General features: G+C 38.3%; 4 protein-coding genes across 12 annotated transcripts; 1 reads left to right on the forward strand and 3 right to left on the reverse strand.

Annotated features, from left to right (window-relative positions):
* The first annotated feature begins 1,996 nt into the window (after positions 1–1,996).
* Positions 1,997–9,667, forward strand: LOC103432458 (uncharacterized). 4 transcript variants are annotated; one of them, XM_070818496.1, is made up of 5 exons: positions 2,031–2,702; positions 3,133–3,993; positions 4,541–5,683; positions 6,471–7,745; positions 7,845–9,667. In XM_070818496.1, the coding sequence occupies exons 1-5, from the start codon at positions 2,540–2,542 to the stop codon at positions 9,386–9,388; spliced, it is 4,986 nt and encodes a 1,661-aa protein (XP_070674597.1). In that variant the 5' UTR covers positions 2,031–2,539; the 3' UTR covers positions 9,389–9,667. The 4 variants fall into 4 exon arrangements, with proteins under 4 accessions (XP_008368881.2, XP_070674597.1, XP_008368889.2 ...); XM_008370674.4 differs by having other exon boundaries at positions 2,057–2,702; positions 6,468–7,745; XM_008370659.4 differs by having other exon boundaries at positions 1,997–2,702; positions 6,468–9,667.
* A 451-nt stretch (positions 9,668–10,118) lies between these two features.
* On the reverse strand, positions 10,119–12,489 carry LOC103432448 (uncharacterized). Its single transcript, XM_008370649.4, has 4 exons — positions 12,284–12,489; positions 11,451–11,613; positions 11,052–11,345; positions 10,119–10,917 (listed from the first exon to the last, which is right to left on the reverse strand). The coding sequence occupies exons 2-4, from the start codon at positions 11,589–11,591 to the stop codon at positions 10,288–10,290; spliced, it is 1,065 nt and encodes a 354-aa protein (XP_008368871.3). The 5' UTR covers positions 11,592–11,613; positions 12,284–12,489; the 3' UTR covers positions 10,119–10,287.
* A 1,977-nt stretch (positions 12,490–14,466) lies between these two features.
* LOC103432901 (uncharacterized) lies at positions 14,467–17,509 on the reverse strand. Its single transcript, XM_008371123.4, has 6 exons — positions 17,152–17,509; positions 16,367–16,475; positions 15,735–15,862; positions 15,553–15,630; positions 15,232–15,378; positions 14,467–14,697 (listed from the first exon to the last, which is right to left on the reverse strand). Exons 1-6 carry the CDS (start codon positions 17,422–17,424, stop codon positions 14,578–14,580), a joined length of 855 nt encoding a protein of 284 aa, XP_008369345.3. The 5' UTR covers positions 17,425–17,509; the 3' UTR covers positions 14,467–14,577.
* Positions 17,510–18,080: 571 nt separating this feature from the next.
* LOC103432421 (uncharacterized) lies at positions 18,081–23,691 on the reverse strand. 6 transcript variants are annotated; one of them, XM_070824906.1, is made up of 12 exons: positions 23,507–23,691; positions 22,571–23,029; positions 22,353–22,438; positions 22,061–22,169; positions 21,531–21,598; positions 20,762–20,839; positions 20,244–20,308; positions 19,820–19,886; positions 19,526–19,708; positions 18,815–18,871; positions 18,590–18,685; positions 18,081–18,454 (listed from the first exon to the last, which is right to left on the reverse strand). In XM_070824906.1, exons 2-12 carry the CDS (start codon positions 23,022–23,024, stop codon positions 18,320–18,322), a joined length of 1,398 nt encoding a protein of 465 aa, XP_070681007.1. In that variant the 5' UTR covers positions 23,025–23,029; positions 23,507–23,691; the 3' UTR covers positions 18,081–18,319. The 6 variants fall into 6 exon arrangements, with proteins under 6 accessions (XP_070681007.1, XP_070681005.1, XP_070681002.1 ...); XM_070824904.1 differs by having other exon boundaries at positions 22,353–22,441; XM_070824901.1 differs by having other exon boundaries at positions 22,353–22,441; positions 23,512–23,689.
* Between the last annotated feature and the right edge of the window lie 824 nt (positions 23,692–24,515).

The following is a 24,515-nucleotide window of genomic DNA, read 5'->3' on the forward strand; positions in this document are numbered from 1 at the left end:
CAACACGACACGTGTCAATGTCAGAATGAAACTAGAAACTCTCTTCTATAAATAGAGATCATTCTCTCACAATATTTCCGAATGTCATTTGTATTATATCATTCACTAGTACTCACTAAAGGAGAGCTTGAACCTATGTACTTGTGTAAACCCTTCACAATTAATGAACCTATGTACTTGTGTAAACCCTTCACAATTAATGAGAACTCCTCTACTCCGTAGACGTAGCTAATCTGGGTGAACCACGTACATCTTGTGTTTGCTTCCCTGTCTCTATCCATTTACATACTTATCCACACTAGTGACCGGAGCAATCTAGCGAAGGTCACAAACTTAATACTTTCTGTTGTACCAAAGTCCTCACTGATTTTGTGCATCAACAATTATAAAATATTGTGCAAAAAAAATGAGACAACACAGAGTCCATCGAGATTTCTTCTTTTAAAAAAGTCTTCTTAGTAGTTCTCTTACAATATAGATAAGAATGGTCTTATGTTTTTTTACTTATATTTGCATAATAATAAGTTGAGAAATTTTATTTGGACCCAGCTATCCTATCTCTACACTTAACTAAAAAAATTTCTCTACTAAACTTTCAAGTTTGCCCTTAAATAAATTAAGAATAAGAAAATAAAAGAAAATAAACATTGGTGTTTTTATCTCTACACCCAATAACTCAAAAAAATGGCACACATTTACACTCATCCATTATTTCCCGCAAAACACACCCAAATGACAACAAAATATGCTTATAAGTTCATCAACAAGTAAGCTTGCTAGAAATCCATGTTGCATGAAACCCTTAGCGGCCCTCATTAAAGAAGTTTATAACGTTTAAGGTGTATTCAATTAGAATTTGAATTTAAAGAATTTAGAAAAGTTGAGGAATTAGAGGGAATTGGATAGATTTTGTAGTGTATTTTAAGTATCTACAAATCTCACATCTCCCTATTAGATTTCGAGGGAATAAAATTAAAATTTTACCTAGAATCTCTACAAATCAGTTAAACTCCATAAAATTTTACCTAGAACATAAAAATTTGTTAGCTGGGTATAGAAATAAGATAACTGGGTCCAAATAAAATTTCCTTAATAAGTTGCATGTGCACACTACCTAATTAAATCTCTTCTCATCAACAAGATATAAATAAATATTTATACAAATTCAAATTTTCAGCAAGATCAAAGAGTCAACTCGACCAATAAATACAAAAAAAATTTAGGCGGTGTATTCAATTGAGAATTTGAGAGGTTTTAATAGATTTATAAATTCATAAATTTTTATGGAGTTTAACTGATTTGTAGAGATTCTAGGTAAAATTTTAATTTAATTCCCTCGAAATCTAATGAGAGATGTGAGATTTGTGAATGCTTAAAATACACTACAAAATCTATCAAATTCCCTCTAATTCCTCAACTTTTCTTAATTCTTTAAATTCAAATTCTAATTGAATACACCTGAAACATTATAAACTTCTTTAAAATTTTAATTGAATAGATCTGGATTTCTAAGAATTATAATAAACTACCTTAAAATTTTAATTGAATATACATTAAACTTCAAAAAATCACTTAAAATCTTGATTGAATACCCTTATATTCAGTAAAAGAATTAAAATATCTTAAAATCCCAATTAAATACTTACTAGAGTTAAACACCAAAGTCATCGGAATCAAAACGCGACACGAAACTGCAGTCGCTTGAAATTATCGTAAGGGTAAATCCGTCATTGAACTCTAGAAAAAAACAGTGGGCAACCACCGCCTTTTTTCCGTAAATAAGGCCCCGAAACCATGGGCACTTTGGGCACGACATGGAGAACACGGTGGGGGCCAAAGTGCAAAAAGAAAAAGTTTGATTGATGAAATTAAAAAAAAGTGAAAATTAATTAAAAAATAAAAATAAATAAAGAGTGACAAGAAAATTAAATTAATAAATCGAGATTTTCTAATTTAAAAAAAAAAAATGCTCCGGACGCGAAAGGAGATTGGAATCGAGTTTAATAGGGATTTTGAGATCCGGATGCCAGTCTCTCTCTCTCTCTCTCTCAAGGCTCTCTTTGTCCCTTATCGGCTCACGGTTCTCACTTTGTCGCCCCACTGGAAGATTTTCTCTAACCCAATCTAGAGAGAGAAACAGCAGCAGCAGAGAGAGAGAGAGAAAGAGAGAGAGAGAGAGAGAGGAAGAAAGCCAGCCAAGACGAAGACGGATAAGGTAGCAACAGCAAACCCTAGCGGTGCCCTCGTCTCCCATGGCAAACTAAACTCCTCCCTGCGTTTTGTCCCCTCCTCGATCTGGCCTCGAAACGCTAGGGCGGCAATCAACGGCGGAGGCTCGTGTAGTGTGTGGTGTGCGGAAAGCCCTATATTCAGTGCGGTAGGGAGGGATTAGGAGCTGTGAGGTCTGGTTTTTATTTTAGGGCGGCGAAAGGCAGAGACTTTGGCAGGCGTGCGGCCGAGGGAGATCTTGGCGGTGGCGTTTGGGGTTTAGAAATTAGGATTCGAAGGTGTGGCTGCCCATGCGATTGGGTTGTTTTTGATGCCGCCAGAACCATTGCCTTGGGATCGGAAAGACTTCTTCAAGGAGAGGAAGCACGAGAGGTCGGAGTCCCTTGGCTCTGTGGCACGATGGAGGGACTCGCCCCATCATGCACCTCGCGACTTCAATCGTTGGCCTTCCGGCGATTTTCGCAGACCGCCAGGTATTTTTATGTTCTTTGTTTTCCACAATCTCACTTTTGCCTTTGTTTCTTATCTGTATATCCAGTATTAAAATTATTTGCACCAGATATATGCGCACACAAATTGCATTATTTTGCTGTTCTAGGGTTGTATAATCACTTTTTTGAAGGGTGGGTTTGTTAGAACAAAAAACAATGATATGGGGCTGGGTTTGTAAAGTACTTGATCTTTAGGTGCATGTTTGTTCCACTAGTAAGCAGTTTGGGGTGTTTTTCTTAAGTTTCAGCACTTTAGATCTGCGAAACTGTGGAGATCTGACATGGGCAATCTATGTTTTTCTTTGATATTTTTGGAAAAATGGTTATTGCCTTTAATTTTTTGCTCTGTTTAAATATATTTTGCTTGAGTTAATTATTTATCTTTTCCTTTCCATTTAAATATTTTCTGAAGGTCATGGTAAGCAGGGTGCTTGGCACGTGTTTTCCGATGATTCTGGTCATGGGTATGGATCGTCTCGGTCTGGTGATAAGATGCTGGAAGATGAGAGCTTCAGGCCATCATTTTCACGCGGAGACGGAAGGTATGGCAGGAACAGTAGGGATAATAGAGGGCCACCTTACAGCCAGAGGGAAGGTAAAGGCCATTCTTGGGATGCCAGAAGTGGGTCTCCAAACATGCCTGTGAGGCCAAATCATAATGAACAGAAGTCACAGGATGATATGCTGACATACTCATCTCATCAACCTTCCGATTTTGGAAGTACGTGGGATCAGATTCAATTGAAAGACCAGCTTGATAGAATGGGTGGTTCCACTGGTTTAGGTGCTGGCCAGAAATGTGAGAGAGAGAACTCATTGGGCTCAATTGATTGGAAGCCTCTTAAATGGACAAGGTCTGGAAGCTTGTCTTCTCGGGTTTCTGGTTTCAGCCATTCAAGTAGCTCAAAAAGCATGGGGCTCGTTGATTCCAATGAAGCAAAGGTTGATTCACAGCCGAAAAATGCCACTCCAGTGCAGTCTCCTTCTGGAGAAGCTACTACCGGTGTGACATCTGCTGCACCATCAGAGGAAACAAATTCTAGGAAGAAGCCACGCCTTGGATGGGGTGAGGGATTGGCAAAGTATGAGAAAAAGAAAGTCGAGGTCCCTGATGGTAGCATGAACAATGATGGAGCTGTCTGTTCTGTTGGTAACACCGAACCTGCTCATTCTTTGAGTTCAAGCTTGCCAGATAAAAGCCCTAGAGTCACAATGTTCTCAGATTGTGCATCTCCTGCAACTCCATCCTCTGTTGTTTGCAGTTCTTCTCCAGGTATGTTGTTGCATCTTTACATTTGCATTACATGTTACACTATTTAAATTTCTGACCCGGCATGGAAGTGGATTTTTACAAGATTTGTGTTTTTTAGATCTGTATTGTCATGTTGGCATTAATGTTTAGTTATGCATGCAAGTCTTGTACCATTTATTATGAGATTCAAATGAATTAAGCTACTTTTTGGTAGAAAGTTGGGCAGTGAATCCTCTTATAGGAACATAGTAGATGAAGCTTATCATTACCTTTTGGTTTAATGGAATGGGGAGGGCGTGGAAGTAGAAAATTGAAAAGTATAGATTGAAGTACATTCTCTCTCTAAATAGTTATTAAAATTTTTGATCTCATGTTATCATCCGTTTCTTGTATTTTGTAAATTCCACATTTTTTTGAAACACTTCACGTATTGGAGAATTACATATTTTTCTGTTGAAATACTGGCTTGACATAATTATGTGTTCCATAATGTTATGTTTCTCTCTACCTTAATCACATGTTCTATGCGCAGAAGTTCTTATGATTATAGTTACCTATGTTGTTACAGGTGTGGAGGAGAAATCATTTTGCAAGGCAGTAAATATTGATAACGATATTAGAAACTTTTGTGGTTCCCCAGGTCATATGTCCCAGAGTCATCATGAGGGATTCTCATTCCAATTGGAAAAGTTGGATAGTAATTCTATAGTTAACTTGGACTCATCACTACTGGAATTGCTTCAGTCTGATGATCCAAGTTCTGTGGATTCTAGTATCCGGAGACCTACTGCATTGAACAAGTTGCTCATATGGAAAGGTGAGATTTCAAAAGTACTGGAGGTTACTGAGTTGGAAATTGATTCACTTGAAAACGAACTTAAGGCACTGAACTCTGATTCTGGGGGCAGCTGCCCCCGTCCAGCAACTTCTAGTTCTTTGCCTGTGGAGGACAAGGATAAATCTTGCAAGGAACACGTCACAAATTTGATTACTCTGCCTACTGCATTGCAAATTCATTCTTCTGGGGACACTGATGTGCAGAAAATGTGTGTTGACAACAGGGACCAGGTAGAGTTCTGCGGTATTGTCAACGATGAGGATATTGATAGTCCTGGAACAGCTACATCGAAATTTGTTGAGTCATTGCCGTTGGTTTCTTCATCTGATATGATGAATCAAACTGATTGTTCTGAAGATTGGGATCCAATCCAGACAACCATAGGGGAAGAGACATGCTCAGTGCCCTGCAGATGTACAGAAAAGACTGACCCGTCTACTTGTGGAAATAGTAGCATGCTATTGGATAAGGAGATAGTTGCACCGGCGTGTGGTGTGGTAGATAAGTTATCTGATTCTATATTTTCTGCCAATAAAGAATTTGCAAGTAGAGCATCTGACATATTTAGTAAGCTGTTAACAAAAGAGCAATATGAGGTTGATCCATCTGGAGTAAGTGTTCCATCATCCTGGAAGAATGATACATTGATCAAAGAGAAGTTTGCCAAGAGGAAGCGACATCTGAGGTTTATGGAGAGAGTTATAACCTTAAAATTTAAAGCCTTTCAACACTTGTGGAAGGAAGACATGCATTTGCTTTCCATGCGAAAATATCGTTCAAAATCTCACAAAAACATTGAGTTGAGCTTGCGAGCAAGTAATAATGGGCATCAGAAGCATCGATCTTCAATTCGATCTCGATTTTCTACACCTGGTAAGAAATTTCCATCTGTTCTATCTGTTTGTCTTTCATGGTTTTGGAAGAAAGTGATTGATATTATAAACATGCTGATATTCTCATATCTGAATAAGAAAAATCAAATAAAACAGTTCTGTTAACTGTTCATGAGGGCTAAGGTTGTGACGCTGCTCGGTTTTTTTCCTTACAGAATCTTGTTTTATGTTTCTGTGCTTTTTGTGGCATTTGATACTTTTGCAGTCTTTGTTTGGACGTGGTTATGAAATTTTACTTATGCATGAACTTTTTGTATACAGTTTATAGTGAATATAAGGAATGGGGGGGACAGGAGATGGCCATCTTGAGGCACATTTAGCATCTTGGAGTGCTAATAACAATTCCCTTTGAATTTATACGCTTTTTATTTTTATTTTTTATGAATTTTTGTCTATCTGATAGTAATCAATATTTGTTTTTCAGTAAGTTTAGCAATTAACTTCTGATGATTGATACACCATTCTTGCCTATGAGGCACTGATGCTGACTCTGGTGCGATGGTTTTCATTATTTTTGCCTGTGTTAATAGTAGTGATTACTTGATTTCTTTTGTTAGGTTTTTGGGCTTAGGTCTTCTGTTGATATGCTTATTTGGATTTCTCGTGTTGCATGCTTTACATAACTACTTCTCATAAAGTATGGTTATTTTATAATTTGATCAATGTGAGAAGTCTATATTACTGTATATCTTTGAAAACAAATACCAATACTCTTACGTTTTGCTCAAACATTTTAATCATATGTTTTTGATGATTTTTTTCAGCAGGAAGTCTGAACCTGGTCCCTACCACAGAGACGATTAATTTCACTAACAAGTTGCTGTCAGATTCCCAAGTCAAGCTGTACCGGAACTCGTTGAAGATGCCGGCCTTAATCTTGGACAAAAAGGAGAAGATGGCGACAAGATTTGTTTCTAGTAATGGTTTAGTTGAAGATCCCTGTGCTGTTGAGAAGGAAAGGGCTTTGATGAACCCATGGATGCCAGAAGAGAAAGAACTTTTCATCCAAAAGCTAACCATCTATGGGAAGGATTTCAGGAAAATTGCTTCGTTTCTTGATCACAAGACGACTGCTGACTGTGTTGAGTTTTACTACAAAAACCACAAGTCTGATTGCTTTAAGAAAGCAAAGAAGAAACCTGATTTGGCTAAACAAGAAAAGTCCTCGGCTAATACCTACTTAATTTCAAATGGGAAAAAATGGAATCGTGAGATGCATGCTGCTTCCCTTGATATTTTGGGTGCTGCTTCAGAAATTGCAGCTCATGCTGAAAGTAGTACAAGAAATCGACAGACATATTCGAGAAGGTTAATTTTGGGAGGGTACAAGAATACCAATACGTCTCATGGTGATGATACTATGGTTGAAAGGCCTTGCAGTTTTGATACTTTTGGCAATGAAAGAGAAACAGCTGCTGCTGATGTTTTAGCAGGTATATGTGGCTCAATTTCATCTGAGGCTGTGAGTTCTTGCATCACTAGTTCCATTGATCCTGTTGAGTCTAATCGGGAATGGAAGTGCCAGAAAGTGGATTCCTTAGTAAGGCGACCTTTGACACCTGATTTAATGCATAATGTGGATGATGAGACTTGCTCAGACGAAAGTTGTGGAGAAATGGATCCTTCTGACTGGACAGACGAGGAGAAGTCTAGCTTTATTCAGGCAGTGTCATCCTATGGAAAGGATTTTGCTATGATCTCGCGATGCATTAGATCAAGGTCTCAGCATCAATGCAAGGTTTTCTTTAGCAAGGCTCGGAAGTGCCTTGGCCTTGATTTGGTGCATCCGCAGCCTGGAAATGGAACATCTGTTGGTGATGATGCTAATGGAGGTGGGAGTGACGCTGAAGATGCCTGTGTTCTGGAAACCGGTTCGGGTATTTCCAGTGACAAGTCAGGCTGTAACATGAACGAGGACTTGCCGTCGTCTGTTGCAAACATGAATGACGATGAAGCTGATCCTGCGGAGAGCATGAAATCGCAAACAAGCCCATTCAGACCAGAGGAAAACAATGCGATGGCAGAAGTAGATCATGGAGATGGTAAGCCTCTCAAACTTCTTGCTTTTGGTGATGACACTGATATCATGGATTCCGGTGCTATGGGAGGTAATGTGACTGAAAACGGAATTTTGGTTGCAGAATCACTACCTGTTGGTGAGGGAATCAACTCTGACCCACCTAATCCTGAATGTATGGTTGGGGAAAAATTGGTGGGTCAAAATTATTTTGATCGATTTGGAAAGGAGTTGGAGGGGAGAGATGAAAGGACCAATAGAGATGCAAGTGGATGTCACATACCAGTTTCAGTACACGATTTGTGCGGTAATGCTTCTGACCAGGCAACCGATGGTTCTTGTTCAGGTCTTAACCCTGAGTACCTGCTTGAAGTTTCTGTTGAGCTGAATTCTGTGCAAAAGCCTTCTGTCATCCCATTGCCACTTGAGAATCCTCTTGCGACTGCAGATACAGTGGGACAAGATTCTGCTGCCATTGAATGCGAGAAATCCCTTGACCAAGATAGGTTGTCATCAACCCCGGATCTGCAGGAGGGTAGAGATCATCAGTGTTCTAAATCTATTGGTGAAGATGATAGTCGCAAGCACTTGTCAGGTTTTCCGGTATACACAAATGTTGAACCTTTGCAAGTTATCAGAGGCTATCCATTGCAAATAGCAACCAAGAAAGAGACAAACGGGGATATAAGTTGTGGTAATTTATCTGAAGCTAAGCCAGACAGAAATATCAATGGGCATTATATGACACAAGATGGCTTTCTTCAATTCGGGAATTGTAAGCCTCCATGTCCTGAGGTTGATTTTCCTCCTGTGCCCCTAAAGGTAGAACAACCGGGTGACTCTCGAAAAGCCCTTTCATGGAGTTCGTCAGATTCAGATAAACCAAGCAGGAATGGTGATGTGAAACTATTTGGTAAGATACTTAGCAACCCATCCAAGTCAAGTTCCAGCATCCATGAGAACGAAGAGGGAGCTCATAACCATCAATTAAGCAACAAGGCATCTAACTTAAACTTCACTGGGTATCACAGTGCTGACGGGAATTCTCCCCTACTGAAGTTTGATTGTGGTAGTTATTTGGGCCTTGAGAATGTTCCCAGGAGTAGTTATGGCGGGTTTTGGGAAGGGAATAAAGTGCTAGCTGGTTATCCATCTTTCCCGGACTCAGCTATCTTGCTGGCCAAGTACCCTGCAGCATTTAGCAACTTTCCTACATCCTCATCCCAAATGGAACAGCAGCCACTGCAGGCGGTTGTGAAGACCAGCGATGGGAGTATAAATGGCTTGTCAATTTTTCCTGGCATGGAGATTAATGGTAGCAATGGAGTTGTTGATTATCCGGTGTTTAGCAGAGGTCGGGATGGTGGTGCCAAAGTGCAACCATTTACAGTAGATGTGAAGCAGCAGCGGCAAGACATGTTTGATATTCCAAGACGTAATGGGTTGGATGCAATCACGAGCTTACAGCAGCAAGGGAGGGGGATTGTCGGGATGAATGTCATGGGGAGGGGAGGGATCCTCGTAGGGGGTGCATGCACGGGGGTATCAGATCCCGTGGCCGCCATTAGAATGCTCTATGCAAAAACCGAGCAGTACGGGGGGCAGGCGGGGAGCATTGTCGGGGAGGAAGAGTCGTGGAGAGGGGGCAAAGGGGATATAGGGAGGTAGTAGACGGTTGCAGAGGGGGGGGGGCGCTGGGCCTGGCCATTGGCGCTCCCTCAGTGGCAAATTGTTTATTTGCTGCGCCATGTATAATAGTTTTTGGTTGGTGTTGGTTCAATGCAGTCAGCGACATGATAGGCTAAAAACGGACGGTTTAGAAGTCCCCGTCTATTTCTTTTTCTTTTGTCTTTTGGGTAAAATGCTTTTGTTTTTTTAATTTATTAGGTGGTTGTAATGTTGGCAGCAGAAGCAGGAGCATCTTGTATTTGTTGTATTTTATGGGAATTTGTTGTATTTTATGGGAAAAAAAAAATACAGAAGTTGGGAAGAGGGATGGATGGAGAAACATTTATTCCATGTTCGCGATCTTTGACGTCTCTGCCTTCAATCACCTTAAATTTGTCGAAAGCACTCCATCGGCAGCATGATTGACATTCGTAATGTTAACGAGTAAGGATCGTTTGAAAGTGCATTTAAAATGACTCAAAACGTTTTTGGATGAAATTGATGATGTCAAAAGCACTCAGTCAAAACTCAAAACTACTTAAAAACGAGACCTCACCCTCACTTGGGTATCCGAAGGATGAGGGATGAAGAGAGAACCACCAGTTAAGCGTGCAAGTTGTAGCCACAATCGCCGGCCAACGTACAAGAAATGAAGAAAATAAGGAAATGCCTCGAAACCACAAAATTCTACACAAAACCATAAAACTGGAAGGGAAAAACAATAAGGAAATACCTTGATGAAAAAATGGTCATCCGCATTATATATTTATTCTTCTCTCAAGTCTTCAGAAAACTTGGACAGTGTTTGGAGTCACATATGGAACAGAGAATTATATACCCTGCATAGTACATAGAGACGATGGAACGGATCGATCCGCAGCCATCGAAATACAAAGAAATCAGCAGAACACATCTGTGGATGACGAAGGACGCGCTACCTGAAGGCCAACTGAATTCCACTCCTCAATTGCATTGCAGTGACCGGTTTTCACCTGGAGCACCTGTAACTCGCTCGTCGCACCACCAGCGGAGGTTTCAGTCAGAGGTAATTTTTTAGAAGCCACTGCTTTCAGACGGTACCGTTCTGCTCTGGAGCCAATGACCTGTCCAAGTACTGATGCGGCAATGGTAAACGCCATGGCTGATTTAGGCATCAGCACAGACTTCCGGAGTACGGCTATGAATGGGACGGCTGCATGCACGGCCGCGAACCAAGATAGTGAGAATTTCTGGGTGTGCTCTCTCCATATCCCTAAAGGAACATTGGCTGACATGCCCATTGCTCCAATCACAAGTACTTTTGCAGGAAGGGGTTGCGGGCGGAGGTTCTTTGCAAATGCAGTTCGCGACAGGGCTGCTCGGGCTGCAACTATTGCAGGCGGGCACTTGATTTTCATGCCTGGAGGGGGCTGAAAAGCCTTTGCGACTAGTGGAATGACACCGCTAACAGCACGGTATGACTTTGCGATCGGACAGCTTCCGGATTGCAGCCACTCATTGCTCACTGCCTCGTGATTAGAATTTCCTCCCTGCAACATCAAATTTCAACCATTTTTAGAAATTTGTTCAATGACACAAAGTACAAAAAACTAACAAAATCACAGGCAGTTTCAATTACTCAATACGCCAGGAAATTAGTACTTAGAAGCAACAGTCAATTTACCTTTGAAGTAGAATCCTTCTTCGAGGAATTAGCTTTCTTTTGTTGGTTCTTCCATTTCTTATGGAATGCATCGAAACTGAATGGCCCTCCAGCACCAAAGGATGAGAGACTGATCGTAGCTGCCCTTGCAGCTAATGGATTAAACACAGGTGGGGCTGGTTGAGGCTCAACTATGTCAGAATGCACATATGATCTTCCAGAAAGCGGGACAACTCCGTCACTCCCATGGAAAAGCCGAAACGCCATGTCAAAATTGGGACCATCTTCAAAAATTGGACCTTTGGCTCCACGTCCCTGATCAGGAAAAGAAGAAAGCAATGTCAGGAAAATGCTGCAATTTCAATTAAGTCTAGTACTAGGCAACAATAGTAGATTCAAATCGGAAAAAGGATAACTTACAGGCACTGGGAACGCCAAGGATGAGGCGAAGGAAAAATTGGTGGGCTCATTGATGTTTCTCAAAAATGGGCATTTGAGAATGTCAAGCTCAGACGGCACACAATCGTCACTTGGAGCTTTGAAATTGAATAAGGAATCCATCTCTAATGCCGTAAAAATTAACCTGCGCACAGAGGAACAATGAAGAATCAGTAACTCCGCCACAAAACCATGAGCAAGAATACACATACACCAAAAATATCAACAAGTCTGAAATCAGACATCGATCCTCTCTCTTGCATATAGTAGCATATAAGAAAATCAAATCCGGGTCGAACCAAACGATTAAGAACCATCGAAAGCATCAGTTGTTGCAAAATAACCCATTCGAAAATTAAAGATTTCTTAAAGTTCTAAACCAACCTACTGCCAAAAGCCCCAAAACAAATAGATTATACTCAGACACAAGAACTTCAAGAAAGTTGTCATCAAAATTATGATCTTGACTAATCCACAACAAACCATTAATGTAAATTATAATTTAATCAGCTATTAGACTACTATAAAACCCATTAACCCAGATCGTGCATGAACTCAAATCCGACACCAAACTCGAAATTCTCAAGATTCAATTCAAGCAAAACACATTACTCAACTCATTTCAAAACCCAGAATCCCAAGAATCCACCAAAACACATCAATCGCAGCACAAATTCAAGCAAGATTACGAATCCAAGAAACATTAAAGCCAAGAAATGCAGAAACTTCAGAGAATTACAATCACGATTCACGAAACCGCAAATCAGAAACCAGAAAATTACAAGAACCGAAAAGCGAGGAGAGAGAAATCGTACCTTGAGAGAGGTTTTTCGGAGGGGCAAAAATCCGATGACAGCGAGAAAGCTAGAGGATGAGGAAGAAGAAGAAGAAGAAGAAGAAGAAGAAGATGGAGAGGAAAGGTATCGGTGTGTTTGGTGGAACTGAAAATATTGACCTTCCTTCTGTGTTTTGTAGAGAGAGAAAGGGCTTGAGAGAGGATGAAGACGACGTCGTCTGGTGAGCACACGCTTTTTACCTTGAGTCTGGGATTTAGGAACGCGAATGGGGCCTGCGGCATTTTGGTCAAACATCTGACGTGGCGAGTTGCCGAGCGTTTCCAATTTTTGGGGTGCGGCGGTCCAAGTCGCTCTTGGTGTGTGCACCACGTGCTTTTTCTGTTTATATTTGTTTTTCGAATAATGTTATTCATACTATATTTTTATACTACATTTCTATACTGACATCTGATATGGATAGCCACATCATTTGAAAAATTTGCAAAACTCAAGGAAATGAAGGAGAAAAACTTCTCGTATACCAAAATCATCATTTAATTAACTAGTTTTTCTTAATTATTAGTTTATTAAATAATGAACTAAATTTAAAAATCTAATTAATTCAAATGATGTAGCTGTTCACATCAATTGCCACCTAAAGTGGTATGAAAATGTGGTATAAAAACATGATATAAATAGCATTACTCTTGTTTTTCTGGTGGGGTTGATTTATAATTTTTCATTGTCTAATGATTTATTTGGAAGTGCTTTTGAAATGTCTGAAATCGTTTTTAGTGAAATATTTTTGGAGCAAATTCTTAGTAAAATGCAAGTAAATATTGGAAAAGAATTGAGATCACATAAAATAACTAATTCTTCTTACAAAAAATATTTTATGTGCTTTTAGAACTTAAAAAACATTATTTTTAAAAGCGTTTTCAAATATGACCTCAATTATTTTGAAAATGAGGAAAATGTATAATATATTTTTCTCATGGAAGGGATGATTCATGAGTGGTAGAGTGGGTGTTGGTGGGTAAAGCAATTACTAGGAGATATGTTTCACATTTTTATTTTGGCAAGTCATGTTTCCACTAGTAGTAGTTAAGTTGGTACTTTTGCTTTTTTAAATATATTATTAAAGTAAATTAGTGGTCACCTTGTTTATTTTTAGTGAGGAATATTCTCAAGTCAAACTATATATTTCACTGATGGATTGTTACTGCTACGCGCAATAATTTGAGTCTTTGAGTTTTTATTTTTATTTATATTTATTTTTTTAAATACTAAAAAGATTTATAACTAAGGTTTCGAGAAAAGAGGTATAAATATATTAAAATGATAAGCGTTTCTAACCGACAAAGAAAGACGATTTTCTCATAAATGATAAGTGATTTGTACAAAATTTATTCTTTCAAAATGATGATTCAAGCGTTATTTATATTAAAATTAGAGTTTTAAGGAACTTATTTGTTAAGAGTAACAAAATTAATGTGCATTTGGTTAAAAGTTTCATTTATAGTCAGAACATCACGTAATATTATCAATTCAATTATTATAATAAACCACATCTTATCATACGTGTGAAATTGGAAGACTGATAATCTCATCTCTACTAATTAGTGAAACACTCATTATTAACCAAAACCCTATGAAATCACTAATTTAACCCTCTAATTAAAACAGAACATGAATAAGAAATATAAGACAGAAATGTAATTTCACACAACCAAATTTTGTTATTTTTTTCAAAGTCTCACCTACATGTAATCCTAACATATCTCTAATTAAAAAATAAAAATAAAAATAAAATAAAAAATTTCAGACTCCCACATTCTCTATCACTCTCTTCCTCTCTCCTTCTATTTCAAAAACAAAAATAGAAAAAAATTCTCACACACTTTATGCGTGTGCCCATATACTTTTAGTTATGTACCCCTAAAACACACTTTATGCGTGTGCCCATATGCTTTTAGTTATGTACCCCTAAAACCCACGTCACGGCTGACGTAAAATAAAAATAAAAATTTGGACTTTGTCGCATATTGTATTATTTGGGCAGTTAGACTTTAGGCCAAGGACCAAAAATAAACATTTTCATAAAAATCACCAATTATTAACCATTTTATACTGAATTTTAGTCAATTTGAGACTGAAAATGTACACTGCAATTTTCTTATTTTTCGGCTAGCTCATACCGAACGCTGAAGAACACATTCGGGTTCTGCTAAAAAGGAAGAGTCAAGTCAGTTTTATTAGAAGAAACAAAACTAGCAATGATCACTTAAGAGACGTATCTGCCCGGAAAAGAGACTAAATCTATATCATACAACCTAATCGGGAGTTGGCTCCTCGACGGATTTCCTGTATTCCGGTTTCAGCTCATACGTCCCTTGATTAGCTCCCTTGTTGTTGTACACACAGAGGTCCTTGAGTATGTCTTTCAAAAATTGCTGCCAAAAACAAGTTCAGTGTCAAATCATCGATTCATAAGAACGGTGGATTTTCCTAATGTACCAACATAATGATGATAAAACAAAAAGGCTCACAGTTAATCAATATCATCACCCTCATTGGTGTTGCAAGTTCAAAAGAATGGAGTCTTGGGTTTGGTCTGTTTTACCTTTCAGCGTTAATGCCACTCCCATGTATTTCCGGCGATACAAAAATTCTAGATTTCCCGGTATCAGATATCTAACCGAGAGTAGGGTTTGTATGACATAATGTAGGGTACAGTTTCTTATGTAGCTGCCTTTAAACAATGGTTTTCGCATCAAAAATGCGTTGAAGATTTAGTTTCTCGATCATGCTACTCCATGGTAAAAACTAAAAAGTAGCAATCTGGTTGCCTAAATTTCGTGCTATGCAGCAGAAACTTGGAAACGGAAAGATCTTACATTGATTTGGAAGGGGAAAGATTATGATAGTACTGTAAACCAGATATTACAAGGCAAGCAGGAAGAAAATAAGTGGAAAACATAACATACTTCTGGTTGGTTTGTCTCTTGGATCAGTTGCCTTAACGTCCGGTTTGGTTTCTGTTCAAAGAGATTAAACATAATATCCTCCATTTCTCCGCGGTCCTTCCTTGTTCTTTTCATGTCTGACCCCTTCGTTGGCATTTTCTTTTTCTCCTATATGAAAGACAGGTTCTACTTATGCTTAACACAATGGTGGATAATCAATGGTGAACTTATATTCTGACATACAAATGCGGAGCGGAATGATGTGATGTGAGTGCATTAAGGGAAACAAGGAATAATTTTACTGGAGAAAATAGTGCAGAAGAAGAGGGTAGCTATACGCACGCTGGGTCCAGGAGACACAAAACCGATCATCATCCCAGGCCTGGGTCTCATATGAGCCCCATTGTCATTGTTCATCACCTGAAATTTGAAAAATGGACAAATTTGTGGATATATTACTGGAATAGAGTATTAGATAACCCAAATAGAGCATGAGAACAAATATATAAAGTAGTTCGGGGTACCTGGATCTTTCTACTCTTCATAGATTTTTTGGTCCGTTCGCGGCAAAGTTTCCCATAGTTCTCAAGGTTCTCGTTATGGGGTTTCATGTCAAGTTTGTCCAATATGTAGCCCTCAACGGATAAAGTCCCTATGATGATATAGAATTTCGACATTCAGTTAAGATCACCACACTGACAGCTAAAGTTCATAAGTGCTCGTGGCTGTGCCGAAGTAAATATAATCTTCACAATTTTTAACACATTGTTTCTGATTTGAGTATTAATCCCTCAAAGCATGTATTTCCAATGGAATAAGTGATATTAAACTGTTCTTTGAGGATATATATATTCGAATTTAAGAACCCGAATCCATAAACTCGGGTATTTTCATTTCTTAATGGCCCAAAAACTTGCTTTCCCTCCCAACACAAAACCAGTTTACGCAGCAACAATCTGTTGGAAGTACCATTTACCATGTTAGCAGTCAGAAAAAAAAAAAAAAAAAAAAAAACGAGCGGAAAACTCTGCAATGTATCTCTCAGCAGAACAATGTCAAAGCAAAGTGGATATCCAACAAGAACAGCAGCATCATAACATCAAGCCGATTGCATTTCAGTATCGAAAAAGCCACGGGGGAAAGAGGGAATGCTTACCTTGTGATGACTCCGCAAACACAGACATTGGAATTTTGTTTTTACTCATCTCCAAAGCGTAACACTTGGGTACATTTTCAGATTCCGTGGCCGCCAGTTCCATGGTGAACTGAGTGTCATTTAAACAACTTGGTAACCAAGGAAGGGCAACAAAACAAGGATGTATGTATGCACAGATGAGTGGCATTATAAACATGAAGACTATAACCCAAAACTACACGAAATTAAGCAGAAAATTTTCGATATTTTACTTTAAACTAATCTAAAATGTGGGGGAGGGGAATTCGAACTTGTGTGCATTAGTGCCTAGAGGAAGAACATCTGCAAGGAAGGCAACAAACAAGGATGTATATGCGAAGATTAGTGGCATTATAAACATTAAGAACTTGACCAAAAACTGCGCAAAATTAAGTAGCACAATTTTCAATATTCTACTTTAAACTAATCAAAATTGCCGACAGGGGATTCAAACTAGTGTGCATAGAATAGCTTAAACCTATTAAACCCATAAAATAGCTTAAACCTATTGAACCCACATCTGACAATCAAAAACAGAGAAATCCACACGATCAAAGGCAAAATGTTAAGAAACAACAGAATGCAAAAGAAAAACAAAGATCACGGCCCGAAACGACAATGCATGCACAAAAAAGGAGGAACTCAAAACCCAAAACGCAAAAACGTTGACAATTCAATGTGATTGAGTGAAGAACATGTGTGCGTATAATACACACACACACACACACACACACATATATATATAAAGAAGAAGAAGAAGAAAGTACCTCTGTTGTCTTGGTGATAGGGTCCAAACAGAAAACCACCTTGGCCACAGGGGGAGAAGACTGCTGCTGATCAGAAGCGGAGGCAGCGGCGGCGGCTGAGAAATCAGGTTTCAGACAGCGAGAGACGCGCGGGGGAGTTTTCATGAGCCACAGTGGAATATTTGCTCCCTTGGTCTCCAACAAACGCCCATTGACGACATTCTTATTGCCTTGTTGTGGCTTTTGGTCTCCCATCTTTTGGCATTGGGTTGTCGCCACGGCCATAGGGTTCATTGTTTATTTGCTCAGAGAGTGAAACAAGAAACGGTTTTTCCTGATCATTCTCCGACAGATGTGCAACGGACATGATCATACTTCTATACAAAGATTTGTTGTCGGGGGTTAAAGTGAAAATGTCAATTAAATCGCCCAACTATATTATAATTTATAACACGTAGAGTAGTAACACAACGCGACAATGTTCTCGGTTCATCCATGCTCTTCGGACTGCATTACTTATTTGTCCCAATCCTGTCCGTGAACATTCTATAGCTTAGCATGAGTGACAGTGGAATCATGTAGTGTCTAAATCCTACCTTTTCGGTTAGTGTTTAATGAAAAAAAGCACTTGAACCTGTCTTGTGGAGAAAAACCTTCTTTGAAAAGCTTTCTACTACGCATAAGTACTTATAAACTTTCCTGCCAAACATAACTGGAAGCACTTATGGTTGTATGAAAGCACTTTTGACCATCAGTCCCTAACATGCCATAAACTAAAGTTTGCCGGATGGTTTACCACGAATTCAAATTATTTGTTAATCATGTTTATGGATCATGGATTGGAATAACATCCATCCAGCAAGGGTAGGATATGGAGAGCTTCTACCTTGCAAGAAAATGCATACGGAAAGAGTTACAACCGAAAAGTATAAATACGAAAACAAAGTAAATGAACAAAAACAATTCTCGATTTTGCGAGTTAAACATTGAGAGGATACAATCTAGTGAAGCAAAATAATACAAATATTGCTAAATAAACGAGTATGAATTACACTCATCGCAATATCACACGTCTCTTGTTCCCGTTTCTTGAAAAACAAGTCATAGCAAAAATAAGTACACGGGGTAACATTTGTAATGGTGGTCATCAAAATCAGTTTTTAAGTTACACAGTTGAGCAGAGCGGTGTTCAAGATGGAACAGAATCGGAGTTGTTGCTCCCAGTGGAGTTCTGTTTCCTTTCTGCTTGAAGTGACCGGCACAATGATTCAAGCTTTTCTTTCTGGTTCTTTGTTTTCTCCAACTGTTTCTTCAACCGTTCACGCTGCTCAGACCAACAGAAAATCAGTGTTATACCTCATCTGCACTGTTCCTTAATAAAGCATCAGAACGGTTTGATGTTTACTGTTGATTGATCACTAATGCAAAGAAAGAAAAACAAAGTGCAAGCAAACTATACCTCGTCTACAAGTTCTATAAGAGTGACATCTGTTTTCTCACATTTGCTCTTCAAGAATAAGTTTTCCTTCTTGAGTTCCTTGATGGACTTTGCCATCTAGGGTTTTGCACATGTAACAAACAGAAAGGTAGGTTAGTTGAAGATGAACATATAACGCGAGTTATGCTGCACTGGAGAAAGCAGTGAAAGTATCTAAATGAAATGTAATTTGAATGAATATGTCACCTTTTCAATCTCCTGTTTAAATGTCTCAAAAACTTCATTGCTTTTCAACAATGCATCCTGCACGATAAATATTTATCAGTTTAGACCAGGTAGATTTGTACGCTGATAACACAAACATTCAGCACTCGTAAGGTGCTCTACCATGTATCTTAAGGATCCATTTTGAAAGAAGAGTGATCAAGATTTCCAAATTGAGCACACAAGAGCAGGATGACTTTCTTCAAGTGTCTAATGAACGCACACGTTGGAAGAAAACCCAAAGTCTAAGCACATTTAATGATTTAAAAAGTCCAAGGAGACTTGAAAGTTACCATGTTTTTGCCTACATCTCACCTGTTAACTACTAGGACTTATAATTCCAAGTAAATTAAGGACACAAATTGTATCATGTCATGAAAATTGCACAAGTTAATAATATATCCAGCAAAAACCAAGGTAAGGTCTTTTCTTTGTTTCATGATATTGCATGACATACTATGTGTGCAACAACCAAACGTCTATAAGTGTATGCACGTGAGACTCAACCTACTAGCATACCCCATAACTAACACACCTAGAGCCTAAAGGGCAAATGGACCAACATAGTTTTGTACTCTGAGAATTCTGCAGAGAAATATTGACAGCCTCTAACCAAGCAATAACTCATCCGGTTCTGGTGACAAGGTTTCATAATAATGGGTAAAAGCAATGCGTAAGACAGAAGAATATAACCTGAAACTGTTGGAATTTCTCTCCATCAGCTGTCAACTGTAAGCGCAAATTCTTTTCAGTTGATAATAACTGTGACACCTGTTCCGCATATAATTTCATCTGGGACTGTTCCTGGAGTAATTTCTCTTCATGCTGCTTAGTCTTCAAATCAGCAATTTGAAGCTCCAGTGATTTCTGCTTTAACTGTTCATCCAAAACAAAACCACTACAGAAAAGTTAAGTCCCTACCTAATAAATTAAACTATCATTATAACTAACCTAACGTCATTCATACAAGTTACAGCTAAATTTTACCTTCTGTTCATATTGCTGTTCAGAAAGAGTGTGCTGATAAGTGAGCTGCTGGAGCTTAGTTCTTAACCTGAAAATGAATGAATGTTAATTATCTAATTTTAACACAATAAAGATAAATTATAGAAGCCTATATGATGAGTGCAAGCACAAGGACAACCAAAAAGGGAATAAAACAATGGCATGAATCAGCCAATTGAACCGAAAAAAGAGATACCGAGCTGTCAAACTTTTGTAATGAATAATACATGACACTACCCTCCTATAAGGAAAAAGTTTAATATATGACACTTAGGATGAAATTGATCAAGTTTGGTCTCGTTGAGACACACACATGCTAGGGATCTCCAAGGTAAGTAAATCCGTTTTGCTATGGTATTTTCTGCAAGATATAGCAAGCTTATTTCCAACGACATCTGGGTCTTACATTTCATTCTCCTTTAGCTGAGAGATACATTCTTCCTTTTGCTCATCCAATTTAGTGCTCACATCCTATAACCATAGGAATTTAATGTCAGAAAACATGCATTAAAGAAAACAAATAAGGAACCGAACCAATAATTTTTTTCTTTTAAAATAGAAAGGAAGTAGTTCTGAATTCTGATGTTCGGAAAGAATACAAAAATGCTTGTTACTCAACTGAACCCTTATTGCTTGTATGTTCTTTCTTGAATCTCTACTAGATATAATCACGATACAACAAAGTACAAACCAAGAAATATTGTCTGTTTTTACTTTCCAACACACTCGGAATGTTAAGTTGCAAAATATATGGACTTTGGGTGTTTGTACCTTTAAAATATCTCATGGTTGTAGAGTATAGTAGTACATGAAATGTTTTGTAGTATATAATAGGAAATGCTTGGATTAATAAGTCAACGGTAGTTACAATTCAATTCCCTAAGGAAAAGGTGGCCTATAGAAGATAAGAAGATGGAATCAAACCTTTATTGCATCTTGGAACTTGACTGATAAATCTAATCTCAAGTTCTGCCCCTCCGTTGACACCCGTTTGCACTCATCCTGTTAAAATTATCAGGAAGCCATCAGTGTTTCTAGGTCGGTGACAGAGTATTGATCAACTTCACAACTGACCATAACAAACTGTAAGATGGTCAAAAAATTAAAGATGGTATTGACACTAAAATTAATGTCAAGAGTAATAGATCACAAGCCAGTAGTGTGAACTTGTCATTTCAAAATGTTGAAGATGATGTGGTAGGCAGTGAACATGATGATAATAGGGGATCTAAATCAGATGAACTGAAAAATTACACTCAACTCGACAAAAGTTTACCCTTCTTTTCTACACCAGATACTTCTCCGTCAATAACAATACACTAGAGTGCAGAATAATCCAGTGCACCCTAAACTATACCTCAACCTCAAAGCAATGGGACAACAAAGGAAAAGCAACAAATACTTTCAGCTCCCTTTTTGCAAATTTTTCTAATTTACTAAAAATAAAAAATCAATGAGAAAAGATGTCATCGAGGGAAACTTGACACTTTGGTTTCAAGCCTACAATATAGTTAAGTGGACTTCGTCATGGTATGCAAAAGTGGGTACTGTACAAGGGCTACACCTCTACTTCGATTCATCCTATGGCTATTAATAGAAAGTTAAGTTTTCATGGTCAATCAGAACCTAGACAAATATGAAGTTTGCAGAACAATCATTTGAAGGATATGCAGTCAGTCAAGAGGTAGCATACCATTAATACTTTGTTCTGGCGTTGTAACTCCCTGCACAAGGACTCAAGCTTATCTCGAACAGAAATGGCTAGAAAGAAAAAAAGGATGCAAGTAATTAGTTATTAAGATTCTCTACAATGTTGCTCATGATATAATTGTTATTATAAAAATGTCACTCCACTAAGGCTTCACGAAGGCTATATCCTTCGTTCAGAAAATACTGTTAAATTAAGGTTATCAACATAATCAATTAACTTTTACTATCTAGCTACTAATAATTGGGAATTTCGAAGCTTTGATTCATATCATTCTTCTATTTCATGAAAATTTGTGACACGGGATAGTACATCATAAGTGTAAGAAATCCATTTCTGGATCAATTATTATAGCACCACATACATGCAGTATACTTAAATACCTACAAAATTTCAATGTTACTAGAAAAAAAGATATGATTTCTTCGGCAATAACCCCATAGTGGAAGTGTACACATCAGTATATGTTATGAAAAGTTTCGGTTGTAAACATTAGCATAGCTATCTCGACATACCCGAATCTCTTTCAGCAAGAGCTTGTTGATACTTCAAGGTGAATTCTATGAACTCCTTTTCAGATTTAAAGGTACGCTTTACACTCTTACGTTTGGTTTCAGTGGATTCCTGAGGAAAATTTTAATCCAACTCGGTAACTGTATTGATGATTCACATATATAACATTTTGACTGAAGATAGCATCATATAAATCTGTCTCAGACAAGAAAACAACACACATGATTTTTGGCATAGGTCAAGCACACAAATTGATAGAGTCTAAAAAGAGATCTAGTGATATGTAATACTAACTGTTTTTCTGTTTTTCAAAGTTCCAACACTCTCCAATGAGGACGTTTCCTTCAAATTGGTGGGTGACGCATCTGAGCCTCCTTCAGCTGCTGATAGGCAATAACAGACGGGTGGCAAACAAATATCAAAAACTCAAATGAAAAGGACCACTTACAAATATAAGTATACATTTTGAGTTAATTTCTTTAAGAGGGAAATCACAGGGTCAAGATACTTACGTCTCTCTGAACTTTGACATCTTGCTTCAACTTGTTCCTCCTTTACCTCACCGCCTACAGATAGCCCAACCGAAGCCTCAGAAACAGAAACAGATGAATCAGGCATGACGAGTGTACCTTCTTCTGTCTGCTCGGCAGAGGCATCTTTGGGAACCTGAACTGATTCTACTGAAACATGAGAACTATCTGTTTCAGACAACAGAACAGGAAACGTTCTCAGTTTCTGAGTCTTCTCTGCCCTATCCTGGCTTGGCTGAAACTCATTTGCAGCCGATTCACCTACAGGTTCCTTTGAACTATCCCTTTCTGTAGAATTATCATTCTCGTTGTTACCCAACGGCTTCTCTTGTTCTACGGTTGGAGTTGCCGGAGCCAGCGGCTCTGGGGAGCTCACAACAAACCCATCAGGCAAAGAATCAACTTCAGGAAGCTGATTTGCTTCTGGGTTCTCCATTTCACCTACAATGTTCACCATGTATCAACTCATAGAACCATCGAAATCTACACCGCCCCGTTTACGAATTGCAAGAAAAAACACCATATCTCCATTTGCAGCTAGGTTTACTCATGTTAGCTCTGCTGACATTCAGGAAAACAGCAACACTAGAACCTATTGCCATTGGGTTGCTAAGAAAATTTCAATAGAACCCAAATCAAACTAAAAGATTCAATCTTTAAGCTGCTGAGTAAAAACACACCTAAATTATGACTAAAATCTTAACCTTGGGTTAAATTTCAAAACTTTTGTTATCTGGGAAACCAAGAAAACAGAAGCCAATTCATTCTTTATACTTTTATCAAGAGAACGAAAAGAATACAAAATTTTCAAACACCCTGACAGTGACATCCATCAATCGGCACCATTGAGAAATCTGAACCATCACAGACGAGATTTTACAGAGAGCAGAAATGAAACAAAGAGAAAGGAGAAATTACCTTACCTGGTAGATTATGTGAAAGTGAGAGAGAGAGAGAGAGAGAGGACAAAGGAAGTGACCGAACTGCGTTGTCTTCCGCCAAACGGATTGCAACTTGTTTGTGGTTTTGTCACTCACCTTCGCTTCGCCTACTTGTGTTTGTGTCCTACAGAGAGAGGGCACTTTTCGGTCACCTAATTTCATTTGTTTTCTTTTTTCTAATTTTTATAAAACCTACTCTCTTTTTTTTGTCAAATTTATTTTTATTAGCTTATTGTGAGATTTAGCTGACTCCGTATTCATTAATACAGATAATATTATTTGTAAAAAAAAGTATTACGGATTAGTGGCATCTAGTTATGGTCTAGTGATATTTTTTTTCACTTGTAAGTAAGAGATCTTAAATTCGATTATCACCAAAATGCGAATTTGAACCACGTTATTGTGGCTAGCCCAGTGTGAGGTGGCCTAGTCCATCCCCATCCCTTTAGTGTAGATAATATTGTTTGTTAAAAAAAATATTACGGATTAGTAATGTTTCTCTTCACTTGTTGTAAGGGAGAGATTTTAAATTTCGAACATGATGAATTCGCAACTAATTTATTCTCTGAAAAATCTCATTGTAAACTCTTTATAAATGTTTTTTTTTTATTATAAAATAAATAGAATTCTGAGGGGCGGGGAGGCTCGAACCGAGTAAGAAGGGCCACAGAGATGCTTGATTTCTCAGCAACCCTAGCTCTCCTCAAAACTTAATGCATTGTAAACTGTTTTTTTGTTGTCAAACTGTGGAAGGTGGCCTGGAGTTGATCTCGAACCGTTGTCGAGCCATGTCTCAAATCTAATTATAGCCCTTTGTATCGAAGCTTTGTCACATATCTCAACTTACAATCGTTCATAGACAAATAAATCCTCTTAGGTCTTCTTTTTGTAGTCCTTGATACAAAGTGCCACTTGATCGTCTTCTTTTTGTAGTTTATAGGCATCAAGGACTGATCGTCTTCTATCGCGTTGGAATGAGACATCCC

Source organism: Malus domestica, chromosome 01 (genome assembly GCF_042453785.1).
Source record: "Malus domestica chromosome 01, GDT2T_hap1".
In the NCBI taxonomy this organism is placed as follows: Eukaryota; Viridiplantae; Streptophyta; class Magnoliopsida; order Rosales; family Rosaceae; genus Malus; species Malus domestica.